Genomic DNA, 21,624 nt, shown 5'->3' on the forward strand with positions numbered 1-21,624 from the left:
AAGGCCATTCAACACATTCACTTTTCATAAACACCAATTCTAGCTGCTAGGTTAACAGTGAAAGGGAATAGGAGAGTTACTATTCACTTCATCACTCTTTTGATCATAACTCGAGCTACGGTGCTCCGATACACGTGCCATCAGCAGCTACACGAAGCTCTCGCCGAGCGTGTCACTTCTAGCTAAGCACTATGGTAAGCTTCTCGAAATTTCCTATCCAGTTTTCTGCCCTAAGAATTTCGTATTTTCGGGTTTTGTGTTGAGTGAAATTTTGTAATTTGGATATTTAGATACACTCTAGCCTTTGATTATCTTTGGGTTTGGCTTCCGAAACTGTTGAATAAGGTGAGTTTTTCTTGAACCCTTGTAAGTTTATTTATGGTGAGTATTAAGTTTTGATTTATGTGAAATATGTGATATTAGCTTGAATATTGGAGTTTACTGGTGATTGTTGATGCTTGTTAGAGTGATTGGTGATTTGTATTGTGGTTGGAAGCTTAACTTGTGCTCAATTGGGGTTTTGGCACATATTGGGAATCAGCCAAGATATGGTTTCGGTTTTCTCTATGTAGTATATAATATTTCTAGACACTTAGGCTAGTGACCCATAGGATAGGATTGAATTAAATTGGTTGTTTGAAATTGTGGTATGATGATGTGTGGTAATTTGATGATTTGGGATTATTGACGAATTATGATGTAATGTTGATAAAGTGATGTTGAAGAATGAGATGGAGGTTGAATGAGTTTAATTATGATTATTGATAATGATATGATGGTGATGAATAATTGTGTGGATTGAAAAATGATTTAGTATGATATATGTGATGTTGAGGTTGATGATATGGTAATGTGGGTGGAAAATTTGAATGAGGGGTGAATTATGACATAAAAGGGTAGATTTTGATGTAAAAATTGAGTTTGGAGGGGTTTTGGTTTGATCATGATTGAAGATTGTGGAAAATGGAACTTTCTGAACTTTTGGTAAATTTAAGATTTTGGTAAACTTCCATGAATCATATCTTGAGCTACCTTGTTTGAAATTCAATGCTTTTTATACCAAATGAAAGATGATTGAACAAGCTTTAAAATGGTTTAAGTTTTGTGAAAATCCAATTTTCGTAGAGGAAGATATGATTGTGGAAATTTTGGTGTCAAAAGCTGAAATTATGTAATGTTGCAGAATTTTGTGATTTCCGGTATGTGCGCACGCACACCCCTGTAAAATTTTAAATTTTTGCGCACGCACAGCCTTGTACGTATGCACACACAGGGGAATGCTTCCTGTTTATAGCACTAGCATAACCTGTGCGCACACATAACCAATGGAGTTTTACAACCTGTGTGTACGCACAGCCCTGTGCGCACGCACACGTTGGGAAGGGCAGTCTGTTGAGGGCGCTAGCACACCTTGTGCGAGCGAACAGAGTTGTGAATTTTTGTACTTGTGCGTACGCACACCTCTAGGAGTACGCACACCCCTGTGCGTACGCACATGCGCTGTTTTACAACTTAAACTTTATTTTTAAACTATTTCACCGTCCCAACAAGTTTGTAAGCTTCTATGACACCATTTTAAGACTCTTGGGATTATTTTTAGACTTTGAATCATGGGGAAGGTCTTAAGAGAGTTTATTTGGTATTTCTTTGAAAAGTTAGAGAACGGAGGCTTAAGTTTCTGGTGTACTGAGGATTGGTTTGGTGGAGTAAGAAGGAAGAAAGATCTATGAATTAAGAGATTGATGAACTGATGAGTTCAAAATGGAAATGTTGATTTGACAGTGGTTAAGGTGAGTCGAGGAGTCGGAATGAAATAATGGATCCATGATGTACTGAAAAATGTTTTTCTGAAAACCACTGATGTATCATTTTATATTGAGATTGTGAGACGCTATGCGCCCTGCAGGGACGGTGGTTGGATCCCGCCTGTCGAGGTAGCGGTGGTGGCGTAAGAGCGGTGGTTCGTCCCGTTTGCCTTGAGATGTGAGGTCTGTAGCAAGAATATTCCGCTCTCATCCCTTCGGATCAATAGAGTGTGCAGGCACAAAATCTTGGACGGTGATCCGAGCACCATATCTCGGGGGTTCCCAATGATGATTCCAAAGGGCGACATCTCCATGGAGATATGTCGGGTTGGCAGTTGAACCGACAATGTGATATCACAGCCAATAGGACAGGCATTCATCATGTGTATCTTCTATCTGTTTGTTTGCTTTGCCGACTTGTAATTGTATAACATGCCTAATTGCTTACTTGAATTACTTGCCTTATATGCTTCTACCTGTATTTTACTTGCATTGATATTATCTGTGATTTCTACTGGGATTGAGGAGGTTCGGAAGGCGGTGGCGATGGGATCGCATGGAGGATAGGTTGGTGAAGGCTGTGGGACAGCGGAGAACTATTAGTTTAGAAATCCCCTAAGATAGACTACCTCTTTTATTATGTTATGTTTTTATTTATGTTTTAATGTTTTAGTTATGTCTTAAAAAGAATCTTGTGATGAATATGAAGTCTAGGATTGCCTTTGGCATCCCAGGATCTTATATCTTACATCACTAGATATTGCTACCATAATGAGAACCTCCGGTTCTCATACTATATTCTGTTGTTATTTTTCAGATGCAGGTCGCGACCCACCTCGGTGAGTTGCTTTGGTGGTGACAGAGCGGAGGATCTCTATCTTGTTTTGAAGTCTTTTGAGTATTTTGTTTAAGATCTCTCCCTTTTGTATTTATTTTGCCTAAAGGCTTACTTTGAGAGAAAAACTTGTATAAGCTGTTTTACTTTCTAAACTCTGTATGTATGTACACAGCGTGTAAACGTTTCACTTTTTTTCAAACTCTATTTTTGAGCTGCTTTCTTCATCGGACTTTTAGAATTATTATTCCTTCTATATATTTATGTATAAGCCTTAGGATTGTCATGACCTTTAACTAACCTTTGCTTTACGGCATGAGGTAAGGCTTAGGGTAATTAGGGTGTTACATATGTTGGATATGATTTTCCCTCTATAGTGAGGCATCTTGAGATACAAAGTAGAGATGTATTTAAAGCCTGCTTTGCGAATTGTCATTTTGATGAATTAAAATTTTCAACATGAAGGGGAGAGAATAAGCTTCCTGAAAAGGAACTTAATTCGAATGTATCATCCTTGATGCATCTAGATCCTCGATCAGGGCAATGTGAACTAGAAGTTTAAAAGATTATACATTTGCAAAGAATAGAAAATGAATTGCCTGATGCATTTTCCAACACAAAAGGGATAACCAAGTCTTATATACCAGCGGAAAATGCCCCAATTCGAATTGAGGTTCCAGTCACACAAATAGCCACTGAAACAAATTCACGCCAGAAGCGTAGCAGGCATGTCAGTTCCAAAGACAAAAATCTCCGAAAAAGAAAAGAGATAAATACTATTCCTGTTGAAAAAGACATAGTAAAGACATCTACAGTGTCCAAAATTCTGATATAATTTTAACGCCAGAAGACGTTCAGGTACCTGAAAATTGTGAAAATAATGAGATCTCGATAAATTATGTCTTTACAGGAGAGAAATGGGACCGAAATAAGACAATTGTCAATGAAATATTTGCATATAATGTGGCATTAAATATCATGCATGAAAGAAAGGATCTTGAGCCAATATCAGTGGAAGAATGTCGACAAAGAAATGATTGGCCAAAATGGGAAGAAGCCATGAAGGCTAAGTTAGGCTCACTTGCAAAACGTGAAGTCTTTGGACCTGTAGTCCGTACACTAGAAGATGTAAAACCTGTTGGATACCGATGGGTAGTTGTGAGAAAACGAAATGAGAAAAATGAGGTTGTACGCTACAAAGCTCGATGACCGATTAAGAATTTAATGGAATAAATACGTTGCAAGTATAAAAGGGGTTGTCACAAAATTAGAATAAAAATACTGGGAGTATGAATCCCAGGTCGTCTCCCAACGAGTTGACAAAAGAGTGCAGCTTATTGGTCAGAGGTTTTCCAAGAAATTTTGAGTTTGAGAAATAGGAAAATAAATAAGAGAATTTATGTAATTTAAATAAAGATCTTGACCGGGAGAAGATTAATTGGAAGTTCTATCCTTGTTGGATTTTTCTCAAGATCAATTGATAATTGGTAGTTGTTTCCACTTAGTTATCCTTTACTGAATAAAGGAAAGTCAAGTGAGTTGGAAGTCAACTTCTATTCACAAGTTTTAATCCTCTCCCTTGGGAAGGATCAGCGTTAGTGACTAGAGAGTTAACCAATAATAAACCTAATTATAATTTAACTCTTGAGTATTCTAACTCAAGGTTCTCCTTTTAATCAACTCCCAATCAAGTTGGGGAACTACTCCATTATCATGAATGGAGACTTCACAAAATTAAAAGGGAAAATAAAGAAAGACATGATAAACAATAATAAAAAAGATCAATTAAAAATAAAAATAGTTCTTGTATTAATAAACTCTAAAAATAATCCAATTGTAACTCTGGACAAATTAAGGATATGAAAGAGTAAGTGAAAATTAAGAAAACAAACTAGAATGACGAAGTCTTGGCGGAGGTAACAACTCTTTTTAATATCCAAATCCAAAAGCAAATAAAATTCTAAGAACTATGAATGTGTAGAGAGGAAACCTAGAGGAGGAGTAAAATCAGATCTAAAAACTAAAAACTATCCTAATGAGAATCTCTCCCGAGTCTCTGCATGTTTCCCGGCTTTAGTCTGTGTTTCTGGGCCGAAAACTGGGTCAAAACGTGGCCCAAAATTGCTCCCAGCGTGTTCTGTTAATTCTGTAGATTGCGCATGTCACGCATACGCGTCATCCACGCGTGCGCGTCATTTAGCATTTTCCTTGCCACGCGTACGCATCGTCCACGCGTTTGCGTCATTCGTGCAGATTCCAATCCGCGCGTTCGCGTCATTCACGCGAACGCGTCACTGCGATTTTCTCCATTTCGTGCGGTCGCGTGAGCCATGCGTCCGCGTCGGTGTTCGCTGGTCATCTCCTTGATTTCTTGTGTTCCTTCCATTTTTGCAAGCTTCCTCTCCATTCTCTAAGCCATTCCTGCCCTATGAAACCTGAAACACTTAACACACGGATCACGGTATCGAATGGTATAAAAGAGAATTAAAATACACAATATAAATCATAAAATAATGGTTTATCACTCGACTTGTAGCACAAGGTTTTTCACAAAGGCCCGGTATAGATTATGAAGAAACATATTCTCCTGTAGGGGATGCAATAACATTGCGTTATTTGGTCAGTTTATCTTTATATCATAAACTACATATGCATTTAATGGATGTGGTAACAGCCTACTTATACGGCTCATTAGATCGTGATATCTATATGAGAGTCCTTGAAGGACTAAAGATATCTAAACCATCCAATGAATATTCACAAGGGTTATACTCAGTTAAATTGCAAAGATCTTTATATGGTCTAAAGCAATCTGGACGAATATGGTACAATCATCTTACTAAGTATCTGGCCAAAAGCGAATTCAAGAATGATGATATCTGTCCGTGTGTTTTCATAAAGAAATCTGCACCTGGATTTATTATAATTACTGTGTACGTTGATGATTTAAATATCATTGGAACTCTTGAAAAGATTCCAATAACTATAAAAGCTATAAAAGAAGAGTTTGAGATGAAAGATTTTGGAAAGACTAAATTTTGTCTCGGCCTGTAGATCGAGCATACAAAAAATGGGATCTTTATTCATCAAACAACACACACAGAAAAGATCTTAAAGATATTTTATATGGATAAATCATATCCATTAAGTATCCCAATGATTGTAAGATCTTTGGATGTGAAAAATGATCAATTCCGTCCTAAGGAAGAAAATGAAGATATTCTTGGTCCTAATGTATCTTGCTAATAATACAAGACCCCATATATCATTTGCTATGAATTTACTAACAAGACATAGTTCCTCTCCAACTAGAAGATATTGGAATTGAATCAAACAAATCTTTCAATATCTTCATGGAACGGTTGATATGGGATTGTTTTATCCCTATGGATCCAAGTCACAATTAGTTGGCTATGCAGATGTTGGATACTTGTCTGATCCACATAAAGAGAGATCTCAAATAGGATACCTATTCACATATGGTGGTACAACTATATCATGGAGGTCCATAAAATAGACGATTGCGGCAACATCCTCTAATCATGCTGAAATACTAGCGATACATGAAACTAGTCGCGAGTGTTTTTGGCTCGGGAGTTTGATCCAATATATTTTGTCATCATGTGGACTGATTAATCATAAGATAGCTCCAACTGTCTTGTTTGAAAATAATACATCATGCATTGTTCAACTTAAGGGTGGATACATCAAAGGTGATAGAACAAAGCATATTTCTCCCAAATTCTTCTTCACTCATGATCTTCAAAATCAAGGGACAATTGATGTCCAACAGATCTGCTCAAGTGATAATTTGACAGATTCATTTACAAAGTCACTCCCAAAATCCTCCTTTGAAAAATTGGTACATCAGATTCGGATGCGCCGATTTTGAGACATTAAATGATGTCGACAAGAGAGGAAGACTGTACTCTTTTTTTCTTGGTCAGGTTTTTTTCACATTGAGTTTTTCTTTAATAAGATTTTAATGAGGTATAATCCTAAATGGACAATCAAGAAGGAGTATTATGATAAGCATGAATGTCCATCTCTCCAATCAAGTTAATTTTAGGCAGTGCAATATTAATTATGAGCGGTGCTTTGTTTCCCCAAGATAAACTTTATATAATAGAATTTGAAAAGGAGACTCTTGGACAAGTATAAATAGGACAGGGATTTGTGATAATACGTACACACAGAATCAATAACAATTCTTCCTCTCTTTATTCTGCCACATATTTTTCTCTCTCTATTTTATATACTTTACTACACATATTAATAATATATATATATATATGAATTATTTCTATTATATTGAGAAAATTAATTATAGTGAATATTAATACTAAAATTTTTTATTTATATTTTTTATTTTTATCTATTATATTTTTTTATTTATTTATTTCACAACAAAAAACTCCATTCAGTGCATACATATTTAAAATCTTTATCACGGTATTTTAACAAATTCTAATGTGAAGACCTCAAGGGCGCCTGCAAAATTTTGATGTACACATGGATTATATTTTTTCTTTTTAAGTTGCGATTAATTTTCAACGGAGTAACATTTCACATGTTACTTACTTTAACCACAAAAAATAAAAAATTTGGACAAAACTGTACAAATAGATCTGTAATTTTGTATAATAGAGCCACTCTAAAAATAAATAAATAAATCTCATCATTTTTTATGTAAATCATATGTGCTTATATAATTAAAAGGTAAACTTTAACTTTTTTTTGTAATAAAAAAGTCACATCTTTTTATTTATTCTAAAAGGTAAAATAAAACTAAAATTAATATTAGCACTTTTTGGCTAACTGAATTGAAGTAAAACATAATTGAACCTTCAATACAAATAAAGATACAAAATTTTAAATTTTAAAATATTAAATAATAATAAGATAAAAAAAATTGACTTAAATATAACTTTTATAAGGTACTCCAGAAATCAACATCCATAAAAAATAAACATTGACATTATAATATGGGTCATGTGGCTATCTACTACAAAAATAAAATGTAACACAAATGCACAGATTTCTTTTAAAAGAAAACAAAATGTTGTTAATAAATGACATATCAAAATTTACAAAAATATTTAATAACAAAAAAAATTAATAAAAACAATAATAATTTTTTTATATATCAATTGTGACTATTTTTTTTGTTTTTTTAATATTACCGAAAATTTAAACATATTTCCTCCAACCACTTGTTGATTAGATGGTATCGTCTATTATTAAAGTTTTCATTTTTGTAATCGATGACCTTTAATACCATACAAAAAATTTTACTTTTTTTCTTTAAATTAGTATCATCCCATTGTTAGAAAGATTTTCTATCCATCACGATGTTTATGTTCATGTTCAATCCTCCAAAATAAATAAATAAATTAAATAATAAAAACTCTATAAAATAGAAAGGTTAATAAAAAGATACATGGCGGAAAAAAAATCATAAATTAAAACTCATATGGCCCAAGACGTAGAAGAAGACAGAGAAATATAAATATTAAAACAATGACAAATTATGAAATTTGTTAGGTATACAATAATTTTTGTAAACAATATCAACAATGAGCTCTAAAATTGATCAAATAAAATAAAAATACACTACATCCCAAATTATTTACCTAAATTTTAATATTAGGATAACCATCCGCACACCTAGTGAATTGAATATCCGATATATTCATTGTTCATATTGTTTAGTATTTTCATTTTCTACCTATATTTTTTCTAAAATTATAGGGTCACCTTTGACAACTTTGAGTTTTAAGTTTGCATCCATAGGTGTGTTAGTGGATTTGCACCCCAAGTAACCAGTTTTTTCTACTTCCTTTAGGTCAAGGAAATTTCTTCCTTTGATTTGGCTAGTTGGAGACCAAGAAAGAACTTGAGATCACCTAAAACGTAAGTTTGAATATGGATCGAAGCTTTTGCTTGACATTGTCCACCATCTCTTGCTTGTGAGTAGCAATGATTATGTCATCCACCTATATAATGAAAAAAAGCAAAGAGAGTAATCCTATTTGCATCATATGAAGCCATGGCTAGTAAGTGTGATACAAAACTTAGTAAACCACTGCCTTAAGGCTTTGTCGCAAACTATACAAAGATCTTGTGAGTTTGCAGACCAACCCTTATTTTCTTTGAGGATGTCCCAAAAGTAATTCCATGTAAACTTTCTCATCAACCTCTCCATTGAAGAACACATTATTGATGTCCAGCTGCAATAGACTCCAATTCTTGACTGCAACGGTGGTAAGTAAAGTCCTCACTGTGGTGAACGTGTATCTAAAAGAAATTCAAACATGTTGAGTATATCCCTTCGCCACCAAACATGCCTTGTACCTTTCCAACATCCCATGTACCTTTAGCTTAGTTTTATGCACCCAATGACAACTAATGCAACATTTGTGTTTTGACAAAGGCACCATAACCTAAGTGTTATTGGCCTTAAGGGAATCTAGCTCTTCTTACATGATTTGTCTCCATTCTTTGAATTGAACTTCATGATGATAAAATTGGGATTCAAGGACGGTGTCTAATTAGGCTATGGAGTTAGAATAGATAAGGATAAGTCTATGATTGCTAATGTGATTAGCCAAAGGATAGAGAGTAGAGGTATAGCAGATAAAGTCATTGAGATAAGTTAGGGGTTGGATGCGTCTAGCTGGTCTTCTTAACTGCTGAGGTTGGGTGGTGGTGGTGATTGGTGGTAATTCAGAATCATGAGGTTCTAAGTTGCTAAGAGTGGAGTTTGGATTTGTCAACTGACAAGGTGGGGTGAGGTCTTGGATGGGTTTGGGAAGCACAAAATCATTAAACACATAGTTGTAAGAACCGGACCGGACCGGAGCGGCCGGTTCGACTGAAAAAACTGGTGAACCAGATTTCTAACCGGTCCGGTTTAGTAATATGACCGGATAAAGAAAAAAACCGACGATTTTTGCTCAACCGACCGGTTCGGAAGCTTTTTTTTAATCATTTTCCAAAACGACGTCGTTTTGGTTTATTAAAAAAAAAAGAAAAGGGATCGCTCATGACTCATATCCCCCCACTCCACACCCCCAATCCCTCTTCTGTTTCCACTTTCCACTTTTTCCCAACCTAGCAACCCTAATCCCCGTCACCACCTCACCTCACCTCTGTCACAGTATCACTCACCCAGCCACCGCTGCCAGCCGCCCGCCGTCGTCGTTTTCATCTCACCGCCAGACACCTATTCTGAAGTCTGAAGGAATGGAACAGACCCCCGGCTTCGCTTCATCCCTATCTCTCATCGCCACGTCGTCGCCCTCGCCGTTGTCTCGCTCTTCTACTCTGTCAAATATGTTAGCTCCAATTCTCCTCTGTTCTGCACTTCTCGCTATTATGACTTATGAATGATGTTGTTCTGCACTTCTTCTCTGTTCTCCAGCAACCTTAAACTTCACTTCTCCTATGTTATCCAGCAACCTTAAACTGCACTTCTCCTTGTTATTCTATTCTGTGTTGAAAACTTGAAATTTATAGGATGAATATGCTTGTTGAAAGTTTGAAACTATGAATAATCTTGTTTTGTTGATTTGTTCTGTGTTGAATATGTTTGTTGAAAACTTGAAAATTTATTGTTTTGTTGATTTGTTCTGGGATGAATATGCTTGTTAATGAGCGGATAATTTATACGCTTTTTGACATTGTTTTTAGGTAGTTTTTAGTAGGATCTAGCTACTTTTAGGGATGTTTTCATTAGTTTTTATGCTAAATTCACATTTCTGGACTTTACTATGAGTTTGTGTGTTTTTCTGTGATTTCAGGTATTTTCTGGCTGAAATTGAAGGACTTGAGCAAAACTCTGATAAGAAGGTTGATAAAGGACAACTGATGCTGTTGGATTCTGACCTCCCTACAGTCGAAATAGATTTTCTGGAGCTATAGAACTCCACATGGCACGCTCTCAAACGCGTTGGAAAGTAGACATCCAGAGCTTTCCAGCAATATATAATAGTTCATACTTTATTCGAGATTAGACGACGTAAACTGGCACTCAACGCCAGTTCCATGTTGCATTCTGGAGTCAAACATTAGAACTTGGCGTTCAACTTCAAAAGAAGCCTCTGCACGTGTAAAGCTCAAGCTCAGTCCAAGCACACACCAAGTGGGCCCAGAAAGTAGATTTCTGCATCAATTACTTACTTTTGTAAACCCTAGTAGCTAGTCTAGTATAAATAGGACATTTTACTATTGTATTAGACATCCTGGATTGTATTTTTGATCCTATGATCACGTTTTAGGGGCTGGTCATTCGGCCATGCCTGGACCACCATTACTTATGTATTTTCAACGGTGGAGTTTCTACACACCATAGCTTAAGGGTGTGGAGCTCAACTGTACCTCGAGTTTTAATGCAATTACTACTATTTTCTATTCAATTCAGTTTATTCCTGTTCTAAGATATTCGTTGCACTTCACCATGATGAATGTGATTATTCGTGACACTTATCATCATTCTCACCTATGAACGCGTGACTGACAACCACTTCCTTAATCAGAATCTTCGTGGTATAAGCTAGAATTAATGGCGGTATTCAAGAGAATCCGGAAAGTCTAAACCTTGTCTGTGGTATTCCGAGTAGGATTCAGGGATTGAATGACTGTGACGAGCTTTAAACTCGCGATTGTTGGGCGTGATGATAAACGCAAAAGAATCAATGGATTCTATTCCGACATGATCGAGAACCGACAGATGATTAGCCGTGCTGTGACAGAGCATTTGGACCATTTTTCACTGAGAGGATGGGATGTAGCCATTGACAACAGTGATGCCTTACATACAGCTTGCCATGGAAAGGAGTAAAAAGGATTGGATGAAGGTAGTAGGAAAGCAGAGATTCAGAAGGAGCACAGCATCTTCATACGCCTATCTGAAATTCCCATTAATGATTTACATAAGTATTTCTATCTTTATTTTCTGTTTATTTATTATTATTGTTCGAAAACTCCATAACCATATATTATCTGCCTAACTGAGAATTTCAAGATGACCATAGCTTGCTTCATACCAACAATCTCCGTGGGATCGACCCTTACTCACGTAAGGTTTATTACTTGGACGACCCAGTGCACTTGCTGGTTAGTTGTGCGGAGTTGTGAAGAAAGTGCTGAGTTATAAACGCGCATACCAAAGTTGAATGCCATTATTAGAGATCACAATTTCGTGCACCAAGTTTTTGGCGCCGTTACCGGGGATTGTTTGAATCACAATTACATGCAACAACAGCGCCAAGTTTTTCTGATCCAGCAACAACACCAAGTTTTTGGCGTCGTTGCCGGGGATTGTTCGAGTTTGGACAACTGACGGTTCATCTTGTTGCTCAGATTAGGTAATTTTCTTTTTGTTTTGTTTTCAAAAATTTTTCAAAAAAAATTATCCCTATTTTCGAAAAAAAATTAATTAAAAATAAATCATTCTATGGCTTCATCATTTTTAAGAATGGATTCTAGAGTTTCATGAAGCATGTTGAATCCTAGCTGGCTGTAAAGCCATATCCAAATCCTTTTGGAATGAGACTTCAACTAATCACCTCAATGCATGTAATGCCATCCTAAAGCTGGCTGGCTATTAAGCCATGTCCAACCCTTGGATTGGAGCTTTAGGATAACATTGAAAGATTTTTGGAATTCTTCTTAAAAATTTTGAATTTTTTATTTTCTTTTTCCTATATATTTTTTGAAAATAATAAAAGAAAATACAAAAAAATTCATAAAATCATAAAAACCAAAAATATTTTGTGATTCTTGTTTAAGTCTTGTGTCATGTTTTAAGTTTGATGTCAATTGCATATTCATCTTGTTCTTGTATTTTTCGAAAATCCATGCATTCATAGTGTTCTTCATGATCTTCAAGTTGTTCTTGGTAAGTCTTCTTGTTTGATCTTTAAATTTTCTTGTTTTCTGTTGTATGATGTTTTTCATGTCCATTTTTGCATTCATAGTGTCTAAACATGAAAGATTTCCAAGTTTGGTGTCTTGCATGTTTTCTTTACATCAAAAATTTTTTAAAAATATGTTCTTGATGTTCATCATGATCTTCAAAGTGTTCTTGGTGTTCATCTTGACATTCATAGTGTTCTTGCATGCATCATGTGTTTTGATCCAAAATTTTCATGTTTTGGGTCATAATTGTGTTTTTCTCACTCATCATTAAAAATTTAAAAATAAAAAAATATATTTTCCTTTTTTCTCTCAAAATTTCGAAAATTTGAGTTGACTTAGTCAAAAAAATTTTAAAATTAGTTATTTCTTGTAAGTCAAGTCAAATTTTCAATTTTTAAAAACCTTATCTTTTCAAAACTTTTTCAAAAAATCAAATCTTTTTCATTTTTCTTACTAATTTTCAAAAAATTTAATTTAATTTTTTCAAAATCTTTTTCTTATTTTATTTCAAATTTTCGAAACATAACTAACAAGTAATGTGATTGATTCAAAAATTTGAAGTTTGTTACTTTATTGTTAAGAAATGTTTAATCTTTAAATTCTAGAATCATATCTTTTAGTTTCTTGTTAGTCAAGTAATTAATTTTAATTTTAAAAATTAAATCTTTTCCAACCATATCTTTTTAATCATATATTTTTATCATATCTTTTTCAAAATTTTATCTTTTTCAAAAATTTGATTTCAAAATATCTTCTTATCTTCTTATCTTTTCAAATTTGATTTTCAAATCTTTTTCAACTAACTAATTGACTTTTTGTTTGTTTCTTATCTTTTTTAAAATCACCTAACTACTTTTCCCTCTCTAATTTTCGAAAATTTCTCCTTCCTTTTCAAAATTCTTTTAATTAATTAATTATTTTAAATTTTAATTTTAATTTTATTTCACCTTTAATTTTTGAAAATTATTAACTCCTTTTAAAAAATTATTTTCGAAAACTTCTCTCTCTCATCTTATTCTATTTATTTATTCATTTACTAACACTTCTCTTCATCTCAAATCTCTACTCTTATCCTCACCCTTGTGTTTGGATTATTCATTTTTCTTCACTCTTATTCCCTTTCTTCTTCTACTAACATAAAGGAATCTCTATACTGTGACATAGAGGATTCCTCTTCCTTTTCTGTTCTCTTCTTTCTCATATGAGCAGGAACAAGAAAAAAGACATTCTTGTTGAAGCTGATCCTGAACCTGAAAGGACTCTGAAGAGGAAACTAAGAGAAGTTAAATTACAACAATCCAGAGACAACCTTACTGAAATTTTCGAACAACAAAAGGATATGGCAGCTGAACCCAACAACAATAATGCAAGGAGGATACTTGGTGATTATACTACACCTACTTCCAAGTTTAATGGAAGAAGCATCTCAATTTCTGCCATTGGAGCAAACAATTTTGAGCTGAAACCTCAACTAGTTACTCTAATGCAACAAAACTGCAAGTTTCATGGACTTCTATCAGAAGTTCCCTACCAGTTTTTAACTGAGTTCTTGTAGATCTGTAAGACTGTTAAGACTAATGGAGTAGATCCTGAAGTCTACAGGCTCATGCTTTTCCCTCACTACAAGAAAAACACACATTCAGGTACATTTGAAAAGTGTAGCCAAAAGTGAAAAAAAATGATGCCTTAGGCTACAGCTACGCTTTTTGGGCTACGACTACGCTTTTTGAAGTGATTCCTATTCGACCGTTGCCTATTCTCAAAGGCTACGCTTTTCTGCACCAAGGGCTACGCTTTTGGCGTTTGGGAATAGGCTACGCTTTTCAAGTGATGCTGTCCAGGACCAAAGGCTACGCTTTTCAGCTTTCATTTTTCCAGAATAGGCTACGCTTTTCAACGCTACTGCATCACTTGTAAAGCGTAGCCACATTATATACCATAGCTACTTTTTATAAGCGTAGCCTTAGATCCCTCTTTCTTTTTTTTGTATACTATAGCTACTGTATATAAGTGTAGCCTTAGGTCCCTCATTGTTTTTTTTATTTTCTATATATTCTAATAATTTTTTTTCTAAAACCTAATATTTAGTAATATGATTATATATATAATCCTATTTTTTTAATTAAATTAGTTAAAAATTATAAAATAAAAATAAATACATAATAATACCATACAATATTCTTTAAATAATAAAAATTATCCTTTAACAAAATATATTTATAATGAACTAAAAATATTGGGATGATCATAAATGAGTATTCATACATCTCACACTAAATTAAACATACCCATATCAAATATACATTAGACCACTTAGAATTTACTACTAATAAACTATAAAAAAACCAAAATATTGTATCCTACATAAGTATCTTCTAATAAAAGTTATTAACCTTCTGATAGAAGAGAAAAAAATCTTGTTCTTTAAATATCTTGTTCGACGGAAGATCATATTTGGGAGATTTCTGGTTCTTCATCTGCCTCAAATCTTGTTCTGTAGGTTCTGGCAACTACAAAAGAAAAAAATCAAAATTATATAACACTTACTAAACCCCTTAAGGCTTAAATTTGAAAGCATACATAACACAAAAATGGAAAAAAATGAAATTCACAAACAAAATCAGAAACAATGTAAAGAAGTGTATATCATACCAATTCAATATGACCCTGAGGGAAATAGAAACTCTGTCTTGAACACAAGGAACATCCATTAATGGCCCTGCACAGCCTCCATAGCTCTTTAAACAAATCATCACCAGCCCCATCTGCCACAAAACAAAACACAAACATGTTAGAAACTTTGCATGGTTTTTTTCAGACCAAAGTTGGAAACTTTTTTCTCCCATTTTTGCATTAAGCTCTTCCTTAGTAACCTGTTCACAAGGCAAAAAAGGTCATTCACTTCATATTGAAAAATTAAAGGAAAACATTAAAAATGAAGAGTCCCAACAACATTAGTCAATTGCTAAAAGAACACAGACATTACTCTTTTTCAGCTCAACACTCACATTAACCAAACATGGTAACAACAAAACCACATGAAAATAAATAAATAAGTGGGAGATATTGAGCAGAGGAAGAGATATTATTAGATCCATTAAGACTTAAAAGAGTCAACTATCTAAGGTAAAGAGTCAACCATAGTCTCTTGAAACTCAGCTCCAAGATAGACACTAGAAACATGGAACCAGTTATCCAATAATAAGTAGTTTGCCACAGTACCAGAAATATATAGATAATAATAAGAGACAATCAAGAAGACATGAAAGTAGAGAATGAAGGGCACAGACCTCATTTTGGATCCTGTTGCATAAAGATTCAAGCAATTGATTTCTGTCAAATCCCATATTAACCACTTCCTGAAGAAGCTCTTCGTCAATCTGCAAAACCATGATATTGGTGGATTTTGTAAGTGAATAAGTGTGAGTATCAAAATTGTTTAAGGTGGAGTTAATGTCAAAAATAAAAACCAGGCAAATTGATAAAGATAAGGACACTATTCTATTCTTTATCAGAAGGTAAGATAAAGAACAAATATGTTCCTTTTGCTTCACTCAAATTTTAACTCCAGTTGGCACAGTCTCAGAGAAAGAACAAACTTTGAAATGCTGAATTCAATGATAGGAATATTTAGGAACATGAAGCTCAATAGTTGACAATAGTTGATAAATTGCCATGAGCCACGAAAATACTGCAGCATATATAATCCACATGCAACAAAAATAATTAACATGAAATCAGTAAACTACTCTAGACAAATGAATAATAGTCCATTAGTACTTGATTTTTGTTTATTAGAACATTATCATTTACCACTACAAAGTAAACTGCTGATTAAGAAAGCAACAATCATTCACATACAGATCCAAGAATCAAGTAGCTGACTGGTCAATAAATATATTATGTAGCCTAACTTATTTGAGAATAAGCATACTCAACGGAAAGGTTTCTGCCATTTAATCACTAAATACAGCTAAAATCAATATCTAACTATTCTAACCCTTACCTCTTTGTTGATCAAATACACAAGACTTGTCTCTATTTTTCTCTTGAGCCCAAACCTTAATCGTTCCAAGAACCAGAATTTTGGTTACATTTCACAAGGCCATTCGACCAAATTAAACACAGAGGAGAGAAAATCACTCACCTCTCTTTGCTTATGGTGGTAGTTGTGTTAATATTCTCATGTTAGGAGTCTAATAGCAATGCCATTTGGCTAGCCTTGTACCAGTTCGACATAGTTAACATAATTATATCATGTCACTGTTATTGCTTTTGTCACCTCATATTATATATATAACAAAATGATTAAGGATTCTATTTTTCATCATCTATTACATTTTTACCATTTATTTTAACACCGTTGCTGTTGCAATCATGTCAATGAATCCAAGCGTATCTTAGAACTTCTTAATAGAAGTAAACAGGACAAGCATCCATTTTTTTAAGCTTGACAGAGCACATGTAAGCAAGGAGAAAGTAATTATCCAACTGCCTCTGTAATTTGAAGCTGATAACACAAAATAATGTCCTTAGTGAGAAGCAAAGAAACTAATCAAAGAAAATATTAGAATATATCTACCCAAGCTTCAGCACTTAACTGTCGAAGTTATTGCACCAGGATATAAATTGGCTTCAGCACTTCAGTTAATTATCTGCATTAACCCTTCATAGAACTTCATCATACATATTTTGAATTTATATCTCATTTTCCTGAAAATGTCACATGATGTTTTATTAGAAAAGTTGCAGAAAAGGAGAAAAAAATGCAATGATTCCTCCAATGCATGAAACTTTATAAAGAGAGGTTATCTGAGCAACAGATTCAGTAGAGAGGTTATTTGAGCAACAGATTCCTCCCTTAGTAATTATGAAATTGTAAACAAGTTTGAGTTTTACTTCTTGGGCTTCTTTTTTTCTGAATATCTGAGCAATAGATTCAGTAGAGAAGTTATCTACATGTTGATACAATAGTTAAAGGTACAAAAAACTGCATTGCAGATTATATCAGTTTAATTAAATACCATAACAATCATTGGAAAAACAAGTTGCTATTTTCTTCTCATCCACATAGAGAAGCACCTACTTGAAAAGAAATCACATTTGCTATAGAAAATTAAATAAATGCAAATCAAACCTGAGAATGACTTCAATCTCTTAACTCACAGCAGCCTCCACATCATAAAGCAACAATAAAAATCATTGAGAGATTCAAAGTTACAATAAATCCTGCCACAAAGTATACTAGTAAAAAGGTTTCCTTTTAGTCACAATTTAATATACCCTTCCCAATTCCCAAAGACGCCCTTCCTATAAGAAATATACTAGCAAATTCAAAGTTAAAAAGTTACTCAATAATCCTTGAAGATAACTCTAAAATTGGAACCAAAACTCCAACTCTGTTTGGCACTAAAAGGAATCAACTTGCTTTACTTGTAATCAAGCATTTCTTATAGCTGTCTTGTGCAAAAAAGTTAAATTAAAATAAGGTAGGTACATAGCTTAAATTAGTAGCTACAATGCAACTAAAAGAAAGAGTAATGCTAAACCTCAGAATCAAAAACACCAGAAAAGATGAAGCTCAAACATGTTCCAGTTATTCCATTTCCAGCACAAGGGCATGTGAACCCTCTAATGCACTTGTCTCATAAATTAGCACAACATGGCTGCAAAGTTAAATTGCAAGAAAATATGCAAGAGCTCATTGATGATGGAATCATGGATACCAATGGTAAGAGTTATAATTTTCACTCTTTACTCAACTTTACTATTTCGGATAAATCGCAAAAACTACTCATGATAAATTTCATACAATCTACAGAACATTGAGAGCATTAGATCAGTGTAATAAATCAAGAGAGTAAAGAAAGCATAGTGGATTGGCAAAGTTAGCAAAAGCAAATGCAGATCATTAGATCAGTGTAATACATGAAAAATTCTAAGAAATTGACTTGAAGGAGATGAATAAGCACTTAAAAATATGTTCCTTTTGCTTCACTCAAATTTTAACTCCAGTTGGCACAGTCTCGGAGAAAGACCAAACTTTGAAATGCTGAATTCAATGATAGGAATATTTAGGAACATAAAGCTCAACTCAAAACACATGGAATTAGTTAACATATAGAGTGAAGAGGAGGTACCTGTCACGGATTTGAACTTGTTCCATCATGGACGCCATTCTTTGCTGATAAGCTTCTGGAAGTGATTCCAAACCAGCTAACATGCTCTTATCCATGATTCAATTCAATTCAACTCAACCTAGTGTTCTTCATTCACATTAATCATATATGATCTGTTAAACACGATTTTACAATGAAATAATATGTTGAACTGATTATGGCGAGATATATGATCTGGTATTAATCAACCCAATTAATTAGCAGATGGATCAAAATCGAATTGAGAAAACTAATCCAAATAGAAACCGGAACCTGAAGAAGAGGTCTGGGGAGATTGCAGCAGAACTTTTCAAAAGAGAGAATTGCATCCGCACCCTTGGCGTCGAAAACGGCACCGATGAAACACCTGAAGAGACATCGAAATTGAAATTGAAATGAGAATGAAATGAAAGTTGGAGAGAGAGAGGGGTTGAGAGTACGAACAGGAAGTAATCGTAGAAGCTGAAAGTGAGGACAGGAGCACGGCAAGCCCTAGCAGCGACGGCGGCTTCAATTGACCCCAGGAGCGACGACAGTGCACGGCGGAACAACCTCCTTCTCTCTCGCGTCGCATCTTCGTCCTCTCTCTCCATCTCGTATGTGAATCATCTTTCTCTCTCTCTCCTCCGGACTCCCTCCTCCACGACGGCGATGGCAGCGGCTGCAGCGGCGTTGCGGCGGTGACCCCCTCTCACTCTCTGGTCTCTCGCTCGCACTCTCATCTCTGTCTTCCTCCTCTCCTCCCTCTGGTTCACTCATTCTGAATCTGGGTGTGTGTGTGTGTGTGAAAGGGTGCGTGGCGAAGGTGAGCTTTGGAGGCAGGCAGGGTTTCTACTTCACGATGGTGACTTTGGAGGGAATGGGGGGCGACGAGGGTTTACGAAAGTGGATGAAGGTGCTTTGGAGGTGAGTGAGATTTGGAGGGAATGGACAAAAATTTTACTAAGTGTCATCAGTTTGCTTTCAGGAAAAAGAGGAAAAAAATTTACTAACTGTTAAGTTTTTGACTCTAGATACATTAGGCATCACTTTTAAAACGCACCCAAAACTTAATAAATAGGCTACTCTTTAGAAGCGTCTCCTTTGATACGAAAAGTGAACCTATAAATATCAACCTACGGCTACGCTTTATAAGTGATTTCTATAATACCTAAGGCTACGCTTTTTAAATGATGCCGCATTTGTGTATCCTTTTCTCTTATAAAAAGGCAACACGGAGAAAAGCGTAGCCTATTTTAATAGGCTATGCTTTTCAAATGTAGCTTAAAAAAAGTGTGGCTGAATGAGTATTTTTCTTGTAGTGTTTTTCCTTTTGCTGTAAGAGACAAAGCTAGAACATGGTTGGACTCACAACCTAAGGATAGCCTGGACTCTTGGGATAAGCTGGTCACAGCCTTCTTGGTTAAATTCTTTCCTCCTCAAAAGTTAAGCAAGCTTAGAGTGGATGTTCAGACCTTCAAGCAAAAAAGATGGTGAATCCCTCTATGAAGCTTGGGAAAGATACAAGCAGATGACCAAAAAGTGTCCTTCTGACATGATTTCAGAATGGACCATGATAGATTTATTCTATTATGTTCTGTCTGAGTTCTCTAAGATGTCACTGGATCATTCTGCAGGTGGATCCATTCACTTAAAGAAAACGCCTGCAGAAGCTCAGGAACTTATTGAAATGGTTGCAAATAACCAATTCATGTACACTTCTGAGAGGAATTCCGTGAATAATGGGACGCCTCAGAGGAAGGGAGTTCTTGAAATTGATGCTCTGAATGCCATATTGGCTCAAAACAAAATGTTGACTCAGCAAGTCAACATGATTTCTCAAAGTCTGAATGGATGGCAAAATGCATCCAACAGTACTAAAGAGACATCTTCTGAAGAAGAAGCTTATGATCTTGATAACCCTGCAATGGCAGAGGTAAATTACATGGGTGAACCTTATGGAAACACCTATAATTCATCATGGAGAAATCATCCAAATTTCTCATGGAAGGATCAACAAAAGCCTCAACAAGGCTTTAATAATGGTGGAAGAAATAGGCTCAACAATAGCAAGCCTTTTCCATCATCTTCTCAGCAACAGATAGAGAATTCTGAGCAGAACTCCTCTAACTTAGCAAACATAGTCTCTGATCTGTCTAAGGTCACTTTAAGTTTCATGAGTGAAACAAGGTCCTCCATCAGAAATTTGGAGGCACAAGTGGGCCAACTGAGTAAGAAAGTCACTGAAACCCCTCCTAGTACTCTCCCAAGCAATACTGAAGAGAATCCAAAAAGAGAGTGCAAGGCCATTGACATAATCAACATGGCCGAACCTAGGGAGGAAGGAGAGGACGTGAATCCCAATGAGGATCATGGGACATCTCTCAGGCAAGAAGGAGTCCCCTATTGAGGACCTAAAGGAACCTGAGGCTCATATAGAGACCATAGAGATTCCATTAAACCTCCTTCTACCATTCATGAGCTCTGAAGACTATTCTTCCTCTGAATATCTAGGAGCCATCATAAAGCTGAATGTCAAATTGTTTGGTAATGAGACTTGGGAAGGTGAACCTCCCTTGCTCATCAGTGAACTAGATACATGGGTTCAGCAAACCTTACCTCAAAAGAAACAAGATCCTAGTAAATTTTTAATACCCTGTACCATAGGCACCATGACCTTTGAAAAGGCTCTGTGTGACCTAGGGTCAGGCATAAATCTTATGCCACTCTTTGTAATAGAGAAGCTGGGGATCATTAAGGTACAACCTGCCATATTCTCATTGCAAATGGCAGACAAGTCAGTAAGACAAGCTTATGGATTGGTAGAGGACGTGTTGGTAAAGGTTGAAGGCCTTTACATCCCTACTGATTTTATAATCTTAGACACTAGGAAGGAGGAGGATGAATGCATCATCCTTGGAAGAGC

General features: G+C 35.1%; 1 protein-coding gene across 33 annotated transcripts; it reads right to left on the reverse strand.

The window, feature by feature from the left end:
• Positions 1-14,763: 14,763 nt before the first annotated feature.
• Positions 14,764-19,746, reverse strand: LOC112796542 (probable protein S-acyltransferase 17). 33 transcript variants are annotated; one of them, XM_072235365.1, is made up of 8 exons: positions 19,164-19,746; positions 18,993-19,086; positions 18,702-18,827; positions 17,163-17,274; positions 16,908-17,071; positions 15,852-15,941; positions 15,214-15,326; positions 14,764-15,071 (listed from the first exon to the last, which is right to left on the reverse strand). In XM_072235365.1, exons 1-3 carry the CDS (start codon positions 19,310-19,312, stop codon positions 18,810-18,812), a joined length of 261 nt encoding a protein of 86 aa, XP_072091466.1. In that variant the 5' UTR covers positions 19,313-19,746; the 3' UTR covers positions 14,764-15,071; positions 15,214-15,326; positions 15,852-15,941; positions 16,908-17,071; positions 17,163-17,274; positions 18,702-18,809. The 33 variants fall into 31 exon arrangements, with proteins under 33 accessions (XP_072091466.1, XP_072091486.1, XP_072091462.1 ...); XM_072235361.1 differs by having other exon boundaries at positions 15,214-15,434; XM_072235384.1 differs by having other exon boundaries at positions 15,852-16,252.
• Positions 19,747-21,624: the final 1,878 nt, after the last annotated feature.

This window comes from Arachis hypogaea, chromosome 4, assembly GCF_003086295.3.
Source record: "Arachis hypogaea cultivar Tifrunner chromosome 4, arahy.Tifrunner.gnm2.J5K5, whole genome shotgun sequence".
Classification (NCBI taxonomy): domain Eukaryota; kingdom Viridiplantae; phylum Streptophyta; class Magnoliopsida; order Fabales; family Fabaceae; genus Arachis; species Arachis hypogaea.

Bases quoted from the DNA above. Each gene is read 5' to 3' on its own strand.
- LOC112796542 (XM_072235354.1), bottom strand. From the start codon at position 15,953: ATGGTTTTGCAGATTGACGAAGAGCTTCTTCAGGAAGTGGTTAATATG. The intron at 15,435-15,851 runs GTCTGTGCCCTT...CCTTGTGAACAG, and splicing joins GCAACAGGATCCAAAATGAG to GTTACTAAGGAAGAGCTTAA. The intron at 15,072-15,213 runs GTATGATATACA...TTTCTTTTGTAG, and splicing joins CTCAGGGTCATATTGAATTG to TTGCCAGAACCTACAGAACA.